Below are 19646 nucleotides of genomic sequence, written 5' to 3'. Positions count from 1 at the left end.
TCTTTTGTTTCCCAGTCTTGACCTCCCCCTCCTTTTGGTGGAAAATTACTAGAAGTCCAAGATAGTGTTTAGTACCAGGTGACAGGACCATCTGACCTAGTAGTGTCACAGCTACATCCCAGGATGCCTCTCAGGAAGGAGAGAGATTAGTATCTTTAAAGTATAGTATATTCGTATCTATAAAAATGTTTCTTCCTAGTGGCCCATCAAAGCTGATGGCCTGTTGTCTGGTGGGTGTCTCCAAAATACACACACAGTTGTAATTGTTACATAGCCAATATTCCTAACTTTAGATACAGAAATGATACATGCATACAAATTGGATAATCACATTCAGTAAATCATAACCTTTCCAATGATACCTTACAAGACCCATCTTGCATAAAATATATCTTAGTTAGGCCATATTCATATCATAACCATATTTCTATGAAGAATAGGTGTGCAATGTTACATACATTACCTGTTTTTCCCCCAATACAGACTAGAGATATCTATTGAATATGTCTTCTTTTTGTGTATTATTGATAATTTTACCACTACCGTCTAGTAATGGCCCAGTACCATTATTATAATTCTTTTATGATTCTTTCTGTTCCTAATAGATTTAAACAATTTCTTCTTGTCTGTAAGTCTGCTGGCCATAGTGTTCTCCTTGTGTCCCTTTTCTTCCCTTATCAATGTTCTGTAAGTGCTTACTTCTTCCTCAAATGACCAGATCAGCAAGTTCTCCAGATTGCCTCTCCACCGCTTGTCTAGTCACTAGCAGCCCTTGTAGTCAGACCACACATGATTTGAAACATATTCACGGTTTGGGAAGACTCAGGAGGCAGGAATGGAGTGCTTGTTGGAAAGTAGCATTAAATATGTCACTGTGTCATGTATCTTGTAATAGGTTTCAGAGTAGCAGCCGTGTTAGTCTGTATCCGCAAAAAGAACAGGAGCACTTGTGGCACCTTAAAGACTAACAAATTTATTTTAGCATGAGCTTTCGTGAGCTACAGCTCACTTCTTCGGATGCATAGTAACCAAGTTAGCATCAGTTTACACAGATCTGGCAGTACAATATATCTTTGGCTCTCTGGAACCTTTTAGGAAGTTCCTGTTGCTTCAGATGGCCATGCTGCCATAAAGAAGTATTCTCATGGAGCTAAGACAGGATGCAGTTGCAGGATAATATTAACCCAGGTAGATGCATTAGACCCTCCCTTTCCCATCTCTCAGCTAATCCGTGTAGCTACCTTCTGCCTTCAGCAGCTACCTGCCAGCACTCCCTGCATTCTCCTTGTCCCATGTTGTTTTGAGACCACATCTCAATATCCTTCCAACATCTTGGCATGCAAATTAGTCAGAGAGCAGAATAAATCAGGAAATATAGCTCTCCTGGCACTTAATTTTTTGTGCTTCTCATACTTTCCATGGGTATTTGAGGTTTATTTTAAAACCTCAATATATATATATATATCATACACAATATGTAATTCACAGAGTAAAGGGAAAATTTGCAGAATTTCCAACATTGACTTAAGGAATACACCAGTTCAATTTCTCTTTCACCAATCCACAATGGCCATAATAGGCTGCTGTCCAGTAGCCCAAATCCTGCAGAGCTCTTCTGCATCTCATCCTGCAGAGTGAAGAAACTTAATCCTATGTCTTAAAAAAAAATGAAGATACTTCCAATAAAAGAAAATTATACAATATTCAAGTCATGCTCTTGTTGGCTTGCAATATACATGAATAACAAATCAATTTTTTTCACAAATCCACTAATGTAGAAATACAGAAAATGAAATATGAGCAGTCCAGAACAAAAATAGTCTTACAGTGAACATTGCTAATTAATAGCATGATTGGCACAGCACAATCTAAACCCACAGATGTTTAGAGCAAGACAGCTATAGACTGTAGAAGCCTTGCTCGCAGCTGAGTCTTCTCCGACCATTTCTTTTGCTGTTTTTGGCACTGTCAGTTTCCTTGAAACCTAGAAACGCTGATGCCTGTATTAAACAAACAATGCATGTCAGTATGACTATCGAATCAACCTTAAATCTAGAGGGAGGTAGCAGCATGCAATGAAGTTCCTTCATTTGTATTCTTATCCCAGAGATCTATAGAAATACCATTTCACCTTGGAACCAATCTGGCTGTAACAATATTTTCAGACCTTGAACACTGGCCTTATGCTTGTAGAGGGCTGCAAGATTTGATTTCTTGTAGCAGGACTTGCACATTACACAAAGCCCAAACAAGAGTGCCACTCGATTAGCCTACCCACAAATACAATTTGTACATAAAGATTGGGAGGGGATGAGTTAGGTGGGAGTAAATCCATTTCTAACCTGAATTTGGATATGGCCCATATATTTTGTTACATGTTATTAGGTGATCGAGGTAGGGAAGACAGTAAAAAAGCAAATGACAATCTGGAGAAAATCCAAATTTGTGGACTCTTACTTTTCCTCGAGGTCAAGGTTACAAAAAAATTCAAGACAAATAAGTGACAGTTTGCTAAATTCAACATGAATCAAAAGAAACTCTGTTGGATCAGGGAATAACTGGGAAAGAGAATCATACCAATATAGGAGTTGCTGTACTGGAATATATCGGGGTCCATCTAGCATAGGTGTCCATCTAGTTGATTGCCTTCCAAAGGTGGGTAATATCTGATGCTTCAAGAAGAGGTTAAAAAAAAATCTCAATAGGCGTCCAGTGTTGTGTGTATAACATGGGAATAAGATTAGGGTGGAATTGCTTCAAGACCTCAGATGGTGATCAGTTGGTATGCTGAGCATGGGGATGATGCCCTTTGCCATTTTAAACCCTAGCGATGTAAGAGCAGGTGCTGTTCTGACAGATATTAACAGAAAATCCTTTTTTGAATTTTACTAGAATAATGCTGTTCAGTAATATCCCATGACAGAACGCCACAGATTGGTTTTAGTGCTGCATAAAAAGTATTCCTAAGAAAGGGGATTTTAAGAGAACTACTGAATTGTTTAAGTGTTGGGAATGCTTAACTCTGGCCTATTCTTCTCCACTGTACAAAGCAACAAACCCACCTGGATATCAGAAAAGACTTAGGCATGGAAATGAAACTGGAGCTCTGTGCTATACTTTTTGACACATGAAGCATTCTGTAGTTTCCTGGATCCTTGGAGAGCCAGCATTGATAGTCAGTGTGTTGTAGTTATTGTTATACAGATGAGCAGTAGTTCCCTGGGTCATGGTGGTGATCTGCTGAGGTGAAGTGGAGTTCACCTACCTGGGGAAGGAAAACTAAATGGTTTTGCATAGTCCCTTTAGGACCTTCCTGGCAGAAACCAAGCTGATCTCAACCGTGCTTTAATGATCGGCACTACTTAACTTGTCTTGAACAGCATAGTAATTTGCTATTCTCTTTTTTAAAGTGCCATTACATTTTAAGCCTAAAATATTGTACAGTTTTTGGTTTCTTTAAATCACAGTTCAGAAATACAAGATCAGTTTTAATAATCTAAATTAGTCCCTGTTGATGTAAGTTTAACAGTTGGGAGCTCCAGAAATGATCAAGGAGTTAACAGTAACTATTAGAGTGAAGTAGGAATTTATTTTTAAAATGGAGTATATTTGTGTTTACCTTGAAGAGTAAATACCATGGATATTCAATGATTGTAGAAGTCAACAGTACACTCAGTGGGCTGTTTACAAGATGTGGTAGGAATTGTGGGGTTTTGTTTTAAAACACTGTGTGTTTCATAAGAGGGAAATACTTTCAGGTAGAGCCACATGAATAACCGATTTTTTGATTCACTGGCAGTTCTGAAAAATTGGAGAAAAAAAATCTGTTTGACCCGAACCCCACATTTTGTGTCGGTAGTGGCGCTGTCCCTCTCCTCCCCACACACACTCTTATACCTGAAAGCCCAGTGGCTAGGGCACTCACCCGGGAGGCGAGAGACAGGAGACCTAAGTTTGAATCCCCACCCTGGAATGGAGATGTAAATCTGGGTTTCCTCACACTCAGGTGAATGCACTAGCCACCTACAGGCTATCCGAGGGTAGGTCTCTTTCACTCTCCCTTGAAGCTGTTCCACTTTGTTTAAAATACTTAAATTTTCATTGAGGCAGGGACCTGTCCCCATTCCCAGGTAAGCACTCTAACCGTGGGCTATAAAGTCACTCTCATGCTCTCTGTCTGGGGTCTAATGACAATTCAGGTATTTTATACAAAGTGGAACAGCTTCAGCAGGATAGACAGAGAGAAAACTACATCAGAAGAACCAGTAGCCTAGTGGTTAGGACACTCACCTGGGTTCAAGTCCTTGCTCCAGAGTGGGAAGGTGAACCTGTCTCCTATGTCCTAAGTGATTGCGCCTACTCACAGGGATGTTGGGTTCAAGGGAGGCTGGCAGCACCACAACCTCCTCCTTTTTGTGAATGGTGCCCTTATGAATATAGCCCAGAAAACCAAAAAGTGTCATTTTTATAAATGTCAGAACGATTTAGACATTACTGAAATATTTTCTTTGATTGAAACAATTTGCCAAAGTCGACACAAATTCGCACAATGTTTTTGGTTGACCTGAATCTGCATTTTTCAGCAAAAATAGGTTTGTAAGAAAAATTTTGCCCCACTCTTCTTCCAATACAATACATTCAGATGTTAAGACAAACTTTTACCTCTCCTGTGGACAGTCTAACACTAGGGAGTAAAGTATGTTTATCATAAAGTAAATAAAATTATCTGTTACTTTGACCTGCATCAGTACTTACAAGCTTCATTCTTTGCTGTGCTTTCCTCCTGTTCTTCTTCAGTAGCACACCCCTCTGCCCAGGTACCGGAGCGGCCCACGGCAACCGTCTCACCACTGAGAACCCAGAACTCTCCATCCCGTCTCCCAGCCACTGTGGTTAGGTCACACTCCATGGCTTCTCCACAACATGTCCACCAGTCCCCTGTTCAAGTTATTCCTGGAGCACAGTGTGCCAGGCCCATCATTCCTCTCACTTCAGCAGCAGCAGCCATTACTCCTCCAAATGTCAGTGCGGCCAACTTGAACGGGGAGGCAGGAAATGGGCCGATCAGCGGCTTGGTGACTTCCAGCCCAACCAACACCTCCTGCAAAGCAGAGGAGAGGAAAAATGAAAAGGTAATTGCCTTCTCTGGTGTGGTTAGCAATGGGGGAAGCAGCATACCTTTTTGAAAATCTTGAATGATATCTGACTTATTTTCTTCTTCTGTTTCCACCGAACATCCTTGCTAAAACCATAGAGTTTTGATTAATGCCTCTTGTGTGTGTGAGGAGAGATGTGATAGTTTTCCTGGTTAATCTGTCAAACTCGCATGTTTAACAAGCTTGCTGAGCCTGTGTCTTGTCTTCATTTATAGACTAAGGTTTTTCCTAGCTAACTGTCATAGAAAAAGATATAGAAACAATCCTCTATAGGTGTCAATGGTCCCCCAGCCCAACATTTAAATAAGGGAAGCAAAGGACAAACATCAAGAGATGCTTTTGCTCACCAGGTTTTCTATGAGAAGCAGAAGCAGCATTTCATCATGTAACCACTGGGCATCCACATCTACAACTATTTTCATACTTTTTAAAATCTGTTCATTGGTTATACTGTAGCATTATCCACTTGCACGTGAGAAATGAGTTTTGCTGTTAATCTGTTACATTTCTACCTTCTGGCACTTTACTTGGTCAGTGTCTGACTCTTACAGATTTGAAATAGCATAGAAAGACATTGTTGAGAGACAGGCTTCACAACCAGGTGGCCAAGTCAGAAACTATCTGTCTAATTACATGGAAGAAGTTTTATGAGTTACAAGCCTTGGGTGCTGGTGATGGAAGCATAATAGAACACTGACATGTAAATGGTAGGAGCTGTTAACAGTTCTGTAAACATCTCCATTTCTTTCAGAAAATTGCATTGCCATGGTTCAGTGAAACAGAGAACTGGATTAAATATGACTCATTGCAGTATGTGATTGATGCATTGTAGATTCAAGCTTCTAGGAATCAACATTGGAAACAATATTTCAATGTCTGTGCCTTAAACGTGTTGCTAATGAAAGCCAGGGCTTTAAACATTCTCAGCCTTTTAGACTCTTAACAAATATTTTGCTTTCACCCAGAGTTTACCCTTTGCAAACAGTTCCCATATATCAACTCTGAGAGTTGTTCACTGGACACAATAGCAGAGCCTACTGATGAACTCTGCCTGGAAGCAAACTGTGGCTTGTGTTTGAACAGCATGAGAGGTGAGGAGTTTAGCTTTCTCCTGGATGTGTAGAAATTTTTTTTTCCTAAATTCACTAAGTCGCTCCATAGTGACAGACATGCATGGGATAAACATTTATTGCATACACAATAATGCCATGTTTGGAGATCTCCTGCGTGTGCTGAAGGAAACTTGGTAAATATGACATGTGCTCAGGTTCACAGATAAATACTAGTTTCACAAAGATGAGGAATGAGAGTTTTAAAATCCCCTCTTAATCCTCTCTCTTGAGTATCTTCCTGATGTCTTTCAATAAAGAGAAGAAGGGCATTAAATTCTGCCCTGGATGTGAAATTTAGGTATCTGTTTCCAACGATTGAATTCCCGACTAACACTGAATGTTCCATGATACATGACCAGTAGAATACTTTTTTACTTGCAACCTGAGTTACTACTTTTTTTAAGGGAAAGAAAACCTACAGTATATTGGCAAATTTAGTGGAAGATCTATGTTACCTCGGAAATGTGTTCCTCATCAGGGCTTAATACAGTGGGATTTTGGTACTTTAAAAAAAAAACTCAAAAAGGAATCCAAATGTCTGTGCATTTTTGTTGATAGATTTCTGGTAAGATTCCACATTAAAACTATACAGGCCCAGTTATACTGTGTTGTTTCGAAAATATTTGTAAATTCATCCAACCATATAAAGCTTAAAGTTATTGACTTTGTCTGAGGGAAAATAAAAGCCATATGATTATTTGATCTTTATGGACAATAATCAATAAACTAACTATATATTTCAGTAATGCAAAGTATTGCAGAAAACTGATAGTCCTTGCAAAAAATTGTGGCAGATGAAGTGATGATTCAAATGATAAAATTGGAATCTTAGAGGCTTGTTCTTGTCCTTCTGAGGAGGAGAAAGGCATATAACTGTGATTTGCATTGAGCAATAGACCCTAAATCTAGTCATATAGCATTTCATTCTTATCTTATCCCCTCTTCTTAGAAGTCGTGATTGAGGCTTGTCCAATCCAAACTATGCACCTATTCTCTGCACAATCAGAATAAAATCTGAATAGAATTTTTAGGAAGTTAAGATTTAGGCTAGTATCAGAGGGGTAGCCGTGTTAGCCTGGATCTGTAAAAAGCAACAAAGAGTCCTGTGGCACCTTATAGTCTAACAGAGTATTGGAGCATGAGCTTTCATGAGTGAATACCCACTTCGTCAGCCGCATGTAATGGAAATTTCCAGAAGCAGGTATAAATATGCAGGCCAGAATCAGTCTGCAGATAATGAGTTAGTTCCAATCAGGGAGGATGAGGCCCTCTTCTAGCAGTTGAGGTGTGAACACCAAGGGAGGAGAAACTGCTTTTGTAGTTGGCTAGCCATTCAAGATTTAGGCTATTGACAGACTTAAAGCCACTTGTTACTAGAGAAGAACCTGAGCCACAAAGTTGAGATTCCGGTCTGGGCAGAGACAGAGGTCAGCCATACAGTTCAGATATGAGCACAGTCCAAACATCCTCAGATTTTGTTGTGAGTTTAAAGGGTGGCAGCAAAAGTCATCGCCAAGGTTGAGTTTTTCAGAGCAGTGCAGGGGATAGAGCCACTCATCTCCCATTAAATGTAATCCCCAGGGACAGCTTTTAAAATCTCAGACATCAATCCTCTGTTTCAACCTATTTTTGAAACATCTTGGCCAAAACTTTCCAACCTGGCAAACTTCAGAAACTAAATTCATATTTAGGCTCTATCTGAAGGTCACTGATTTTCAAAGGAGTTGAACATCCATTGACTTCACTGGGAGCCACTCACAGGTCAGAAGGCAGAATTTGGCCCATTGCAGGGGTTCACATTAACTGTGCAATTGCAGTCTTCACTCAGCCTTACACCTTCTCCCACATTTCTCTCTCCCAGGACTAACGGATCCCTCCCTGACGCGGGGGAGACCCCACAGGAATACCTGGTTGGGGGCAGAATAGAGGGAAGCGAGTAGATCAGAAATCAAAGGGGCAACAATGTAAGGGAGGCACAAGAAGAGAGACAGGCCAGTAGTGGAAGTCGGGAGGCGTAACAGGAGTCACTGCACAGAACAGCAGGAAGGGTGGAAGCAAAGGGGTAGAACAAGAGGATGAGGGGCAGAGTGGGAGTCATGAAGTGCTGGGCAAAGGACAGGGAGAGGGACACATGATACACACCAGGGAGGAGGGTCAAATCAAGCCAGATGGGGGAGAAAGCCCTGTAATTATCATAGCTGCCCAGAGCAGCTAGACACCAAACCCCTCAGGCACCAGTAGCCTGCCAGGTGTGCCACCACTCAGAGGCAAGCCCTGAAGGTGCTTCAGCAGCTAGACCTAGGCAAAGTGAAAGGGTATTGTACTAGTGTTGGCAGGTAAAGGGAAGCTTGCAAATATCCTGGGTACAGAGGGTTAACCAGTTACAGTTCAAGATGAGCAATAGCGGTTCTGGTTGGGCCACCTGCGGCAGCCCAATCAAGACTTAGGGCTCTTCAGACCTATAGCCTGGGGTGCCCTCTCCAGTCCAGTCTCTATGCAAGGAAATGGAAGTTGTGGGTTTCCAGGCCAGAATCGATTAATGGTGTGTCTCTCCCTGGGACCCCTTTGCACTAGCTCCCTGCCCAACCACTGCTACTCCCTCATAAGTAGGGGGTCTACCAAATTCGCAGCCATGAAAATTGCATCATGGACCATGAAATCTGGTCTCCCCTGTGAAATCTGGTCTCCGGCCACCCAGCTCTGAAGGCAGAGCAGAGAACAGTGGCTGCTGCCCATGTGCCCATCTCTGAAGACAGCACTGCCCACCAGCAGCAGACGAAGAGAAGTAAGGGTGGCATGGAATTTAAGTAGACCCCAACGATTCAAGTAGACCTCTGCTCATATTTCTCATACAGACTTGCATCCAGCTGTCATGTCCAGCAGTCACAGCCTGTTCCACATGCAGCTCTACATGCATTTCCTGGGAGGTCCCTGCAACCGGCTGCTTTCCAGCTCCTGGCTCACGATGTGACTGCTGTTTTCCGATAGTGCCCAATCACTTCCTGGGTCAGAGCCCTTCCTCTTAAATGCCCAGGAGAAAGGGAAGTGCAGTGGGAATGCAGCTAATGGGAATCATTTTCCCCTGCCAGAAGTGCCTTGTCATTTCCTGGGCCAGGGTCTTTCCTTCTACCTAGCCAGGGGAAAGAAAATGTTCAGTGGGGAGAGGGCGATGGGGAATTGTAGTTTCCTGCTTAGCGGTTTCACCACAGACCTCCCATCACATAGGTAAACACTATTCTGCTCCAGGAACAAAATATCACCACTCCAGGATGGGAATATCCAAACAAATCCCTTTCCAGTGGATTGAACAGAGACTCCCTAAAATGTCACCGGGTCAGAAGGAAAATAACGAAAAATAAAAGTGAATGCAAACTGCTTCATTTTAGGTAGAGATTGTGTTTGAGTTTCTTCAGTTACTTATCTAGTTAATTACTAACTAGCTACTAACTCGATCTGTAACTGTGATCCCTACTAAACTTTCTGAACCCCTCCCCCATTTGAAAGAATGAGAGGGAGATCTCAGCAAGGGAATGAAACTAAAGACCTGTGTTGTGCTTTTTAAATCATAGACCCTATCTCTTCAATCAGGATGAGTGTTCTCTAAATTCAACTGATAGAATGCAGCTGAGAACATGCAATTATAGCATAGTCTTTAGTTCCACCTCAGCCAATTACTTGTATTGTAACTTCTTTTTCACACACACACACACACACACACACACACACACACACACACACACACACACACACATATTCTGTTTAGCATCTCTGATAAAGCCACTTATTTGAATTAATTAATGCATTTCTCATTAAACATGCTCCTTATTACTTTAATCAAATCAAGCAAGTCACACTGGGTGGTTTGACCACTCTAATTAAACTTTCTGTAAAATCCACTCATTTCATTTTTGATGAGAATTTTGATTAAATTCCTGTAAACGTCTGGCACCGTGTCTGCAAAAGTTGAGGATAAGTGATTGCTCTTGTGAGCAGCCTGTTAATTTATCTTACATTTTACTGACTCTTTTTTGCTATAACAGCCAGAATGTACAAAAATGTTTGAAAATTGGCAACCCAAAATTAAACAGTTGTTCTAAGTGTGCAGGAAAAAATCTGTTTGCAGCTTTAAAATAGGGTAAAACCAACAAATGAGTTCCTAGAATCTATGCAGTAGCTGCATAAATCTGTTAAACAGATCACAGCAATGGGGAAAACATATCATATTGCTGTTTATTGATGTTAAAGTAACAAGATTTTCAGAAAGAGACTCTGAACAAACACCTACAGTTTTGCATGTTTAAATCAGTAGATAATAGGGGGGCTAGATGTCTTTTTCCTCACCTGTGTCACTTGCTTGTACAAATTCAGGTTATTTAGCACAAAAATAATTATACTCACAAAGTTACAGATGCAAATTTGCAGGCTGGATAGAAGTCCCCTTGAAAATTTGGCTCCATAAAATAAAAGACAGTGTTAGATTGTCTTTTTTCTTATTTCATAGTAAACGTCTTCATCCAGATTGCCTGTTTAAACTGTGACGCTAACCACCAGACTGATAGGTTCAAATTCTGCATCCAGGACCTGATCCTACAAGGTTCAGAGCCCCCCTCAGTTCCCAATGACTAAGTTTTAAAATCTGTTTTGCAGCTTTTTCATATATTATTAACTTGTGTGAAAGTGAAAAGGATTTTTATGACTTTGTATTTACTAAAAAAAATTGAATTCTTCTTTCAGAAAATGGAGAGTCAGTTGGAAATGTGCGGTGCTGAGCCTCTTCAACTCCTACTGACTTTATTAGATATTAAATGACCAAAATAGTGGTCACTTTGGGACAAGTAAATATAAAAGAAGCTAAGGACTTTCAATATGACTAACATTAAATTTTTGGAAGTGGAATTCAATAATCTTAGTACAGATGAAGTGATATAAAATGTTGTTGTTGTTGTTATTATTTATTTATTTATTTATTTATTTTGCTTTGAAACATTCACCTGAGAAGAAAGTGGAAGACCAAAAAAAGATAAAGCATGGCAAAAATAAAAAAGTAAATTACAGAAAAGTATCACACTTTAGTTCCTCTTCTAGTTTGGTTTCCTCTGAATGTAGAAAACAAAAGTAGTAACATTGTCAAGTTTTGCATCAAAAATATAAGCAGCTAAAAGAATAAGTTCTGTACTATGAAAGATCCATTTCTTCTCAATACACTATAGCGGGCTGTAACCACCACTAACGAGCTCCAGCTTTCCACACTTCAGAAGGCTGATCTTGTGACCATCAAGTGATTCACCAGAAACTTGGCCCGTGAGGGAATCCTTTTCTTCCGATCATGTGAGTTCAGGCCACAAAGTGCAGATTTGGGGTAGAGAGCTCATGCTTCAAATCTCTCCAGCGCCTTCTCTGCCATCACTAAAGCTCAATCAAAAGAACAGGAAAACTGGCAACCAAATGATGAATATTTTTCAGGCTGGCAATTAACCCAGCCAAAAGCATGAACCCCAGCTGTCAAAACATAGCATACTTCTGCTTTACAAGAAAACAGATTGTCTTTTTGACTGGCAGGGGTTCTTTTACTTAGGTCAAAGACAGCGTGCCATTGATCAAAATTTCTTTTTCTTCCTCAGATTTTTCAAACTCCCCACAGAAATTTTGCACCTTGACTTTGCTGCAAAGCGGCCTCTGAAAGTCCATTTTTCCTGTAATGCAATCGGAGGATCCCTCATATATCCACAGGGAAATTTTCCTGGTATCATTGCTAATGTCTCTGTGCTGTACTTTGTGGCTATCAGTAGAGCTGCTCAGGAATTTTCCAACAAAATCCCCCCACCACCACCCCACTCACACACACGCCAACAGAAAATACCAGAAAGGGCTGGGTTAGCCAAACCTGATTTGAAATTTTTTTGAAAAACAGTTCTGAAATTGTAGAAATGCCTCATTTTGACAAACAAGATGTTTTATTTTTTATTCAAAATGACTCTTGACATTTTAGTTAACTTACAGTCAAAAAATTTTAAAAATATAAAAAGTAAAAATTAAAACATATTTTGATTTACCTGATCCAAAAAAAAAATTGGATTATTAGTTCTCAAAAATTGTAGAGATTGACTTTTCACCCCGCATTTGGATGAGAAAAAAATTTAAATCTCAAACTCTTGTAGGATAGGAAAGTCGTTTCCCATCGAGTGCAAGCTATAAGGGGAGGTGAAACCAAAGAAATTGTGAATGGAGAATGCTTTGGCTTCAAGATGAGACTATGTGAACTCAAAGACGTATCATTCTTCTGGCACCTACAGAGATCTAATTTTATAGTGAATAGGGCCTGTGTTGTTTACTAAATCCTTAGCTTTGCTTGGGGGAAAACCAAAGAACTGACAAAAGACAAGGGCACACAAGGGAATGCTGGAAAGAAAAAGATAAAGTACTGTGCATGTTATGTGAAAAAATATAGGAAACAGAATTTGCAGGAAGGACAGACGGGAAAAAAGGGAGGAAGTGTTGCCTTATATATTAAAAATGTCTACACTTGGACTGAGGTTGAGATGGAAATAGGAGACAGAATAAAAGGGGTAAAAAACAAGGGTAATATAATGATAGGGTCTACTACAGGCCATCTAACCAGGAAGAAGAAGTGGATGAGGCTTTTTTTAAAACAACTAACAAAATCATCCAAAGCACAGGACATGGTGGTGAAGGGGGAATTCAACTTCCCAGATATCTGTTGGGAAAATAACACAGCAGGGCACAGATTATCCAACAAGTTCTTGGAATGTATTGGAGACAATTTTTTATTTCAGAAGGTGGAGAAACCTACTAGGGGAGAGGCTGTTCTAGATTTGATTTTGACAAATAGGGCGGAACTTGTTGAGAATTTGAAAGTGGAAGGCAGCTTGGGTGAAAGTGATGATGAAATGGTAGAGTTCATGATTCAAAGGAATGGTAGGAGGAAAAACAGCACAATAAAGATAATGGATTTCAAGAAGGCAGACTTTAGCAAACTCAGGGAATTGGTAGGTAAGATCCCATGGGAAGCAAGTCTAAGAGAAAAAGCAATTTGAGAGAGTTGGCAGTTTTTCAAAGAGACGTTATTAAGAGCACAAGAGCAAACTATCCCACTGTGTAGGAAAGATAGGAAGAATGGCAAGAGACCACCCTGGCTAAACCGGGAGATCTTCAGTGATATGAAACTCAAAAAAGAGTCCTACAAAAAGTGGAAACTAGATCAAATTACAAAGGATGAATATAAACAAATAATACAAGTATGTAGGGACAAAATTAGAAAGGCCAAGGCAAAAAAATGAGATTAAATTAGCTCGAAACCTAAAGGGTAACAAGAAAACATTCTACAAATATTAGAAGAAGGAGGAAAACAACTCAATGAGGGGGGAGGAACAATAACAGAAAATGTGGAACTGGCAGAAGTGCTAAATGACTTTTTTGTTTCCGTTTTCATCAAGAAAGTTGGTGGTGATTGAACATCTAACATAATGAATGCCAATGAAAATGAGATAGGATCAGAGGCTAAAATAAGCAAAGAACAAGTTAAAAATTACTTAGACAAGTTGGATGTCTTCAAGTCACCAGGGCCTGATGAAGTACCTCCTAGAATACTCAAGGAGCTGAGGAGATATCTGAGCCATTAGCAATTATCTTTGAAAAATCATGGAAGATGGGAGAGATTCCAGAGGACTGGAAAAGGGCAAATATAGTGCCAATCTCTAAAAAGGGAAATAAGGACAACCCAGGGAATTAAGACCAATCAGTTTAACTTCTGTACCCGAAAAGATAATGAATTAATAATTAGGCAATCCATTTGCAAACACCTAGAAGATAATAAGTTGATAAGTAACAGTCAGCCTGGATTTGTCAAAAATACATAATGTCAAACCAAGCCAATAGCTTTCTTTGACAGGGTAACAAGCCTTGTGGATGGGGGGAAGCAGAAGATGTGGTTTATCTTGACTTTAGTAAGGCTTTTGATATTGTCTCACATGACCTTCTCATAAACAAACTAGGGAAATACAACCTAGATGGAGCTACCATAAGGTGGGTGCATAACTGGTTGAAAAACCTTTCCCAGAAAGTAGTTATTAGTGGTTCACACTCAGACTGGAAGGGCATATCGAGTGAAGTCCCGCAGGGATCAGTTCTGGGTCCGGTTCTGTTCAATAGCTTCATCAATGATTTAGATAGTGGCATAGAGAGTACACTTATAAAGTTTGTGGACTGTACCAAGCTGGGAGGGGTTGCAAGTGCTTTGGAGGATAGGATTAACTTCAAAATGATCTGGATAAACTGGAGAAATGGTCTGAAGTAAATAGGATGAAATTCAATAAGGACAATGCAACATACTCCACTTAGGAAGGAACAATCAGTTGCACATATACAAAATAGGAAATGACTGCCTAGGAAGGAGTACTGCGAAAAGGGATCTGGAAATTGTAGTGGATCACAAGCTATATATGAGTGAACAGTGTAAAACTGTTACCAAAAAAAAGCAAACAGCATTCTGGGATGTATTAGCACTAGAGTCATAAGCAAGACACTAGAAGTAGCTCTTCTGCTCTACTCCACACTGACAAGACCTCAGCTGGAAAGATGTGGACAAATTGGAGAAAGTCCAGAGAAGAGCAACAAAAATGATTGTAGGTCTAGAAAACATGACCTGTGAGGGAAGATTGAAAAAATTGGGTTTGTTTAGTCTGGAAAAGAGAAGACTGAGATGGGGAGATGATAACAGTTTTCAAGTACATAAAAGGTTGTTACAAGGAGGAGGGAGAAAAATTGTTGCTCTTAACCTGTGAGGATAGAACAAGCAGCAATGGGCTTAAACTGCAACACGGGCAGTTTAAGTAGGACATTAGGAAAAGCTTCCTAACTGTCAGGGTGGTTACGCACTGGAATAAACGGCCTAGGGAGGTTGTGGAATCTCCATTATTGGAGATTTTTAAGAGCAGGTTAAACAAACACTTGTCAGACATGGTCTAGATAATACTTAGTCCTGCCTTGAATGCAGGGGACTGGACTAGATGACCCCTCGAGGTCCCTTCCTTCCTAGGATTCTGTGACATGCATCAAAAAAGAATCAAATTGGGCTAGAGGCTGTAGTGGTGTAGCACACACCATCAGATAGTTCAGTGCAACTTATGCACTCGGATGGTGTCAGTGGGTGAAGATGAAATGGTGATGTGGTAGAAGGAGCCTAAATGCTCTTTATGGGTAAGGGCAGGGAACATATCTCTATGGAGGCATTGTCCCAGGGTGCTGTACTCAAGGCTAGGATGCCTCCACTTGGCTGCTCTGGGGATTAACTTCTTCCAGATCCAACATCCCCTTTTGTTGCTCATGTGTGTGCCACACAGCCTCTTTCTGTGACTCAGGGTGCTCTCTCTTCATGGTGTGGGGTGCTCCCTCTTTGTGACTTGGCTCTCCAGCCAGGTCACTGTTCCCCCCCACCACCACCTTTGAGAATATCAAAGTCCCACAGAACAAACCATCCTTCAAATCCACTGCTTTGATTGTACCACTTCCCCAGTGGCTGGTAAGAAAACCCAGGCCCACCCTCTACTTGGGGTTCCAGCTCAGGGATGCTTTGATCATCAGCCAAGCTCTGCAACATCCCTTCTTGCTGCTGTTTTCCTGGGATGTTTCCTACTCCACTTCTCTCAGGTTTCCACTCCACCACCCTTCTGGGTAAACCCTTCCTTCAGGGCCTGGATCCCAGGGCTTCTACTCTCTCTCTCTCTCTCTGGGTTTCCTTCTTTCCCTCTCTAGTGCCCAGAAAGTGACTGCAGCCTTCCACACTGCAGCCCCCTTCTGCCATCCTTTTCTGCTGCCAACTCGTTGGCTTTATACTAGCTTCACCTGTTCCTTCTCCTCTGGGTTCAATCCTTGATCTGGGGTTACTTAGGCCACCTAATTCCCTCAGGTGTGGCCTGTCCACTTAATTGGCCTGTTCTCAGCCCCATTAACCTCTTCTAGGCTAGTGTGGGGTGAAAACCCCATCACAGGCAGGTAAGTGGCAGAAGGGTGATGTAAATTAAGGTACCCTCCTCTCCCATGCAAAGGGACACTCACATCACAGCAGCTCTCAGCAAAGTTGTGCAGCACACCCAGCTAGCATGAGGGAGGAGCAGCCCTAGCCCCTCCATTGATCCTGTTTTGCATTATATCCCTCCTGAGCACCTATCCAGCTTCCCAGGTCCACCCCCAAAGCTCAGCACTCCCTGTCTCAGCAGCCCATCACAGATGCAACCCACTGTGAGGATCCACTGGTTCTGAACCTGGTCCCATGGGCACACGGGCCACTGCTGCATCCACATCACTACCTGATGGTTCTACTAGTGATTGGAGAATTGGGAACTCCAAGGCCTTATCCTCCACTAAAGGCACTGCCCACAGCAGCCTGAGTGGAGGAGCTTCAGAGTCCCTGATTGGGCTGGGTCCACTATTTAAGCTGGAAAGAGACACAGGAAGTTGTCTGTGCAACACTGTGAATCCCGGCTTGCTGCTGCTACAGACCCTGCTTTATGTTGTCTGACTCCTGGCTTTATCCCCTGTTCCTGGCTCCTGCCCTCAGCCCTGGTCCCTGAACCCTGTTGAGCTGGGTTCTGATTGCTCCAGCTCTGAACCTAGGCTATGGCTCTTTGGCTTACAACTCAGCGCTGACCATTGACTTTGATTCCTGTTTTCTGTCTGACCCTGGCTCCAACTTTTGACTCTGAGACATAGCTCCTGACTTCAGACCTGTCTATTAGCCTCTGGTTCCTGAACGCAGTGCTGTTCAACCGGGCCAGACTGCCCATGTCCCGGGCACTGGTACCGGTCTGCCACAAACCCGATACATACGCCCTTGTCTCCCTGTAGATGGTCATGTGGGCCGATTGTAGCTCCTAATTGCTAAGACTGTTGATCTCACAATTCCTGCATAGAGGTAAAAGAATGCAGTATGAACTCTGCATCTGCGATCTCGCCCTGCCCTCTGTTTTCTGATCTGTGATGCACACACCATAATGTGGCAAACCCTTCTGCCTCCCAGAGGAGAATCGGCCTGGAAGATTCCAGATAGATGGATTCCGAATGCAGAACATACTAAAACATCACACATTGAAAAACAATTCAAATCCAGTTCTGAAAACGATCTGTAATATGTCAGTATTTGTGGCTCTGTGACCGCTTCACATGCCCACAGAGTGCCAGAGCAAACTGATTTGACTTACTTGACTTGACTTGACTCACCCTAAGAACATATGAACCAGCTGACTTTCAGAAACCCAGAGTTGATACAGGACTGGGTGGTCATTGATGTATAGCAGGTATTCCAGATGCCATAACAGGTGTACTTGGATACACTTGGTTTCTGACATCAAGTTTGAAATTTGCTTTGCTGTAAAAACTCGTTGCAATCTGCTGTTCAGTGACCGTGGTTCACACACAGAAATTTTTCCTGGTGTCCTCTTCAGTAACTTATAGTACGAGGATTAAAACATCAGGAATGACTATAGGCATAAAAAGACTACATAAACACTGCTAAAAGAATTATACAAATTGACTGGCAATGCACTTTCTGCCAGAAGGTAACCATCAGTCCTGTGACAGCGTATTATGAAATGTGGCCGAAGATCTCTGCAGCATTCCTCTGGTTTCATCATTGAACTTGAGGGCATTGCCAAGTTCCAACAACAGGAGCATTAGTGTAAATTTTTGTGTTTGTTTTTAATTTTGTGATCACAGTAGGATTAGAAAGCCCTGAGCTATCATTTCGCCATATGGCAAACTCAGCCTCGAGACACTCGTGATATCTTTTCTTTGCCAGAATATGTGATGTCTAATGATTCCTTCCAGACCAAGTTGTAACCAGTCACATGGTACAGTCACATAACAAATTAACCAAGTTCATCATCACTGTAATGGTTATCCTCCCGCCCCTCACACATGCTTTCCTTTTCCTGCCTCTCAGCATATGAACAGAGCTGTTCAGTAGCTTTAGGGCTTGCTCCAAAGCCCATTGAAGCCAGTGGAAATACTTCCCATTGACTTCAGCGGACTCTGAATCAGGTTCTGTGGACTGAATTTTGCTGCCCTTATTCATGCTAGTAGCATTTACCCAGGAGCAGTGCTACTGACGTCAATGGGATTTGCTTCAGTATGAGTTGCTACTCAGCAATGAGTAAGGGTTTCTGAATCAAGCATTTAAAAATACTTCCTGGGACAAAAATCATCTTTAGGAATTTTTAAAGCATAGCGAAGAAAATGTATGTTATTAGATGCGATATCTGCACCCAGTCTATAATTCATAAGGACTTCAGACTTAAAGTAAAAAACTGAAGCCAGCTTTTTAGAAACTGGCTAAATGTAAAACCAGAGGCCAGGGGCGGCTCTACCTGTTTGGCCGCCCCAAGCAGTCATGCGCGGGAGGCGCTCCGGAGCCGCGGGAGCAGCGGACCTCCCGCGGGCATGACTGCAGAGGGACCGCTGGTCCCGCGTGGCTCGGCTGGACCTCCCGCGGCTGCGGACGGTTCGCGGGTCCGGTGGCTCCGCTTGAGCCGCCGCAGTCATGCCTGCGGGAGGTCCAGCCGAGCCGCGGGACGAGCGCCCCCTCCGCAGTCATGCCTGTGGCAGGTCCAGTCGTCCCGGGGCTCCGGTGGACCTCCCGCAGGCATGACTGCGGCAGGTCCGCCGGCCCAGCCTGCCGCCCCCACCCCGGCGGCAGGGAATGGGCCGCTCCTCGGCTCGCAGCGGCAGGATGAGCTGGGGCCCCAGCCTTTTGCTGCCCCCTACATTTTGCCGCCCTAGGCACCAGCTTGTTTTGCTGGTGCCTAGAGCCGCCCCTGCCAGAGGCCATCTGATTGTCATTTTGTTTTTTAAATATACTTTGGTCACTTAAAGATTCACTAATGTGTGTATTTATAGAAAACTAATATTGTGAAACTCAAAATGTTTATTATAAATCAGTGGTCACCATAGTCACTCTTCTGAAAACTCATAACCACAGGCCATCTGCAGGACTCACTGGCAGAGGATGGCTGGGAAGGTGAAAATAATTAAACACAATAAACTGTGTGGATATGTTAAAAATTACAACACATTTTAAAGTGGAACTGGTTGGCTATTTTAGCTGACTTCAGGGAGCTGTGTTTTCCCCAGCAAGAGTTTATTCCTCATATATAAAGCTTTGGGGGGGGGGAGCGGCGGGGGGAAGGGGAAAATTCTACAAGCAGTTTCAGATAATCATGATGGCATCTGCTGTGGTGGGGAAACACAGAAGCTATAAGTTGGCCAGACACAGAGGAGAAATTGATTTTCCAACTTAAAAAAAAAAGTTTTAAGAGCAGTTTTTAAATTTAAACCCATCTATTCTAGTGGCAGTCCTAAACTCTGT

The 19646-nt window shown here is 42.1% G+C and overlaps 1 protein-coding gene across 2 annotated transcripts in view; it reads left to right on the top strand.

Moving 5' to 3' along the window:
* Nucleotides 1-19646, top strand: part of SH3RF3 (SH3 domain containing ring finger 3) — a 384518-nt gene that overhangs the window by 337445 nt on the left and 27427 nt on the right. Inside the window, exon 8 of one of the 2 annotated variants that reach the window (XM_039529863.1) lies at nt 4801-5132. In XM_039529863.1, the coding sequence (XP_039385797.1) occupies nt 4801-5132 (332 nt within the window). Of the gene's footprint in view, nt 1-4797; nt 5133-19646 lie in introns of both variants that reach the window. The other variant, XM_039529852.1, reaches the window with a different exon arrangement.

This window comes from Mauremys reevesii, linkage group 1 (genome assembly GCF_016161935.1).
Source record: "Mauremys reevesii isolate NIE-2019 linkage group 1, ASM1616193v1, whole genome shotgun sequence".
Lineage (NCBI taxonomy): Eukaryota > Metazoa > Chordata > Testudines > Geoemydidae > Mauremys > Mauremys reevesii.
This window is presented reverse-complemented; position numbering and strand designations above follow the sequence as displayed.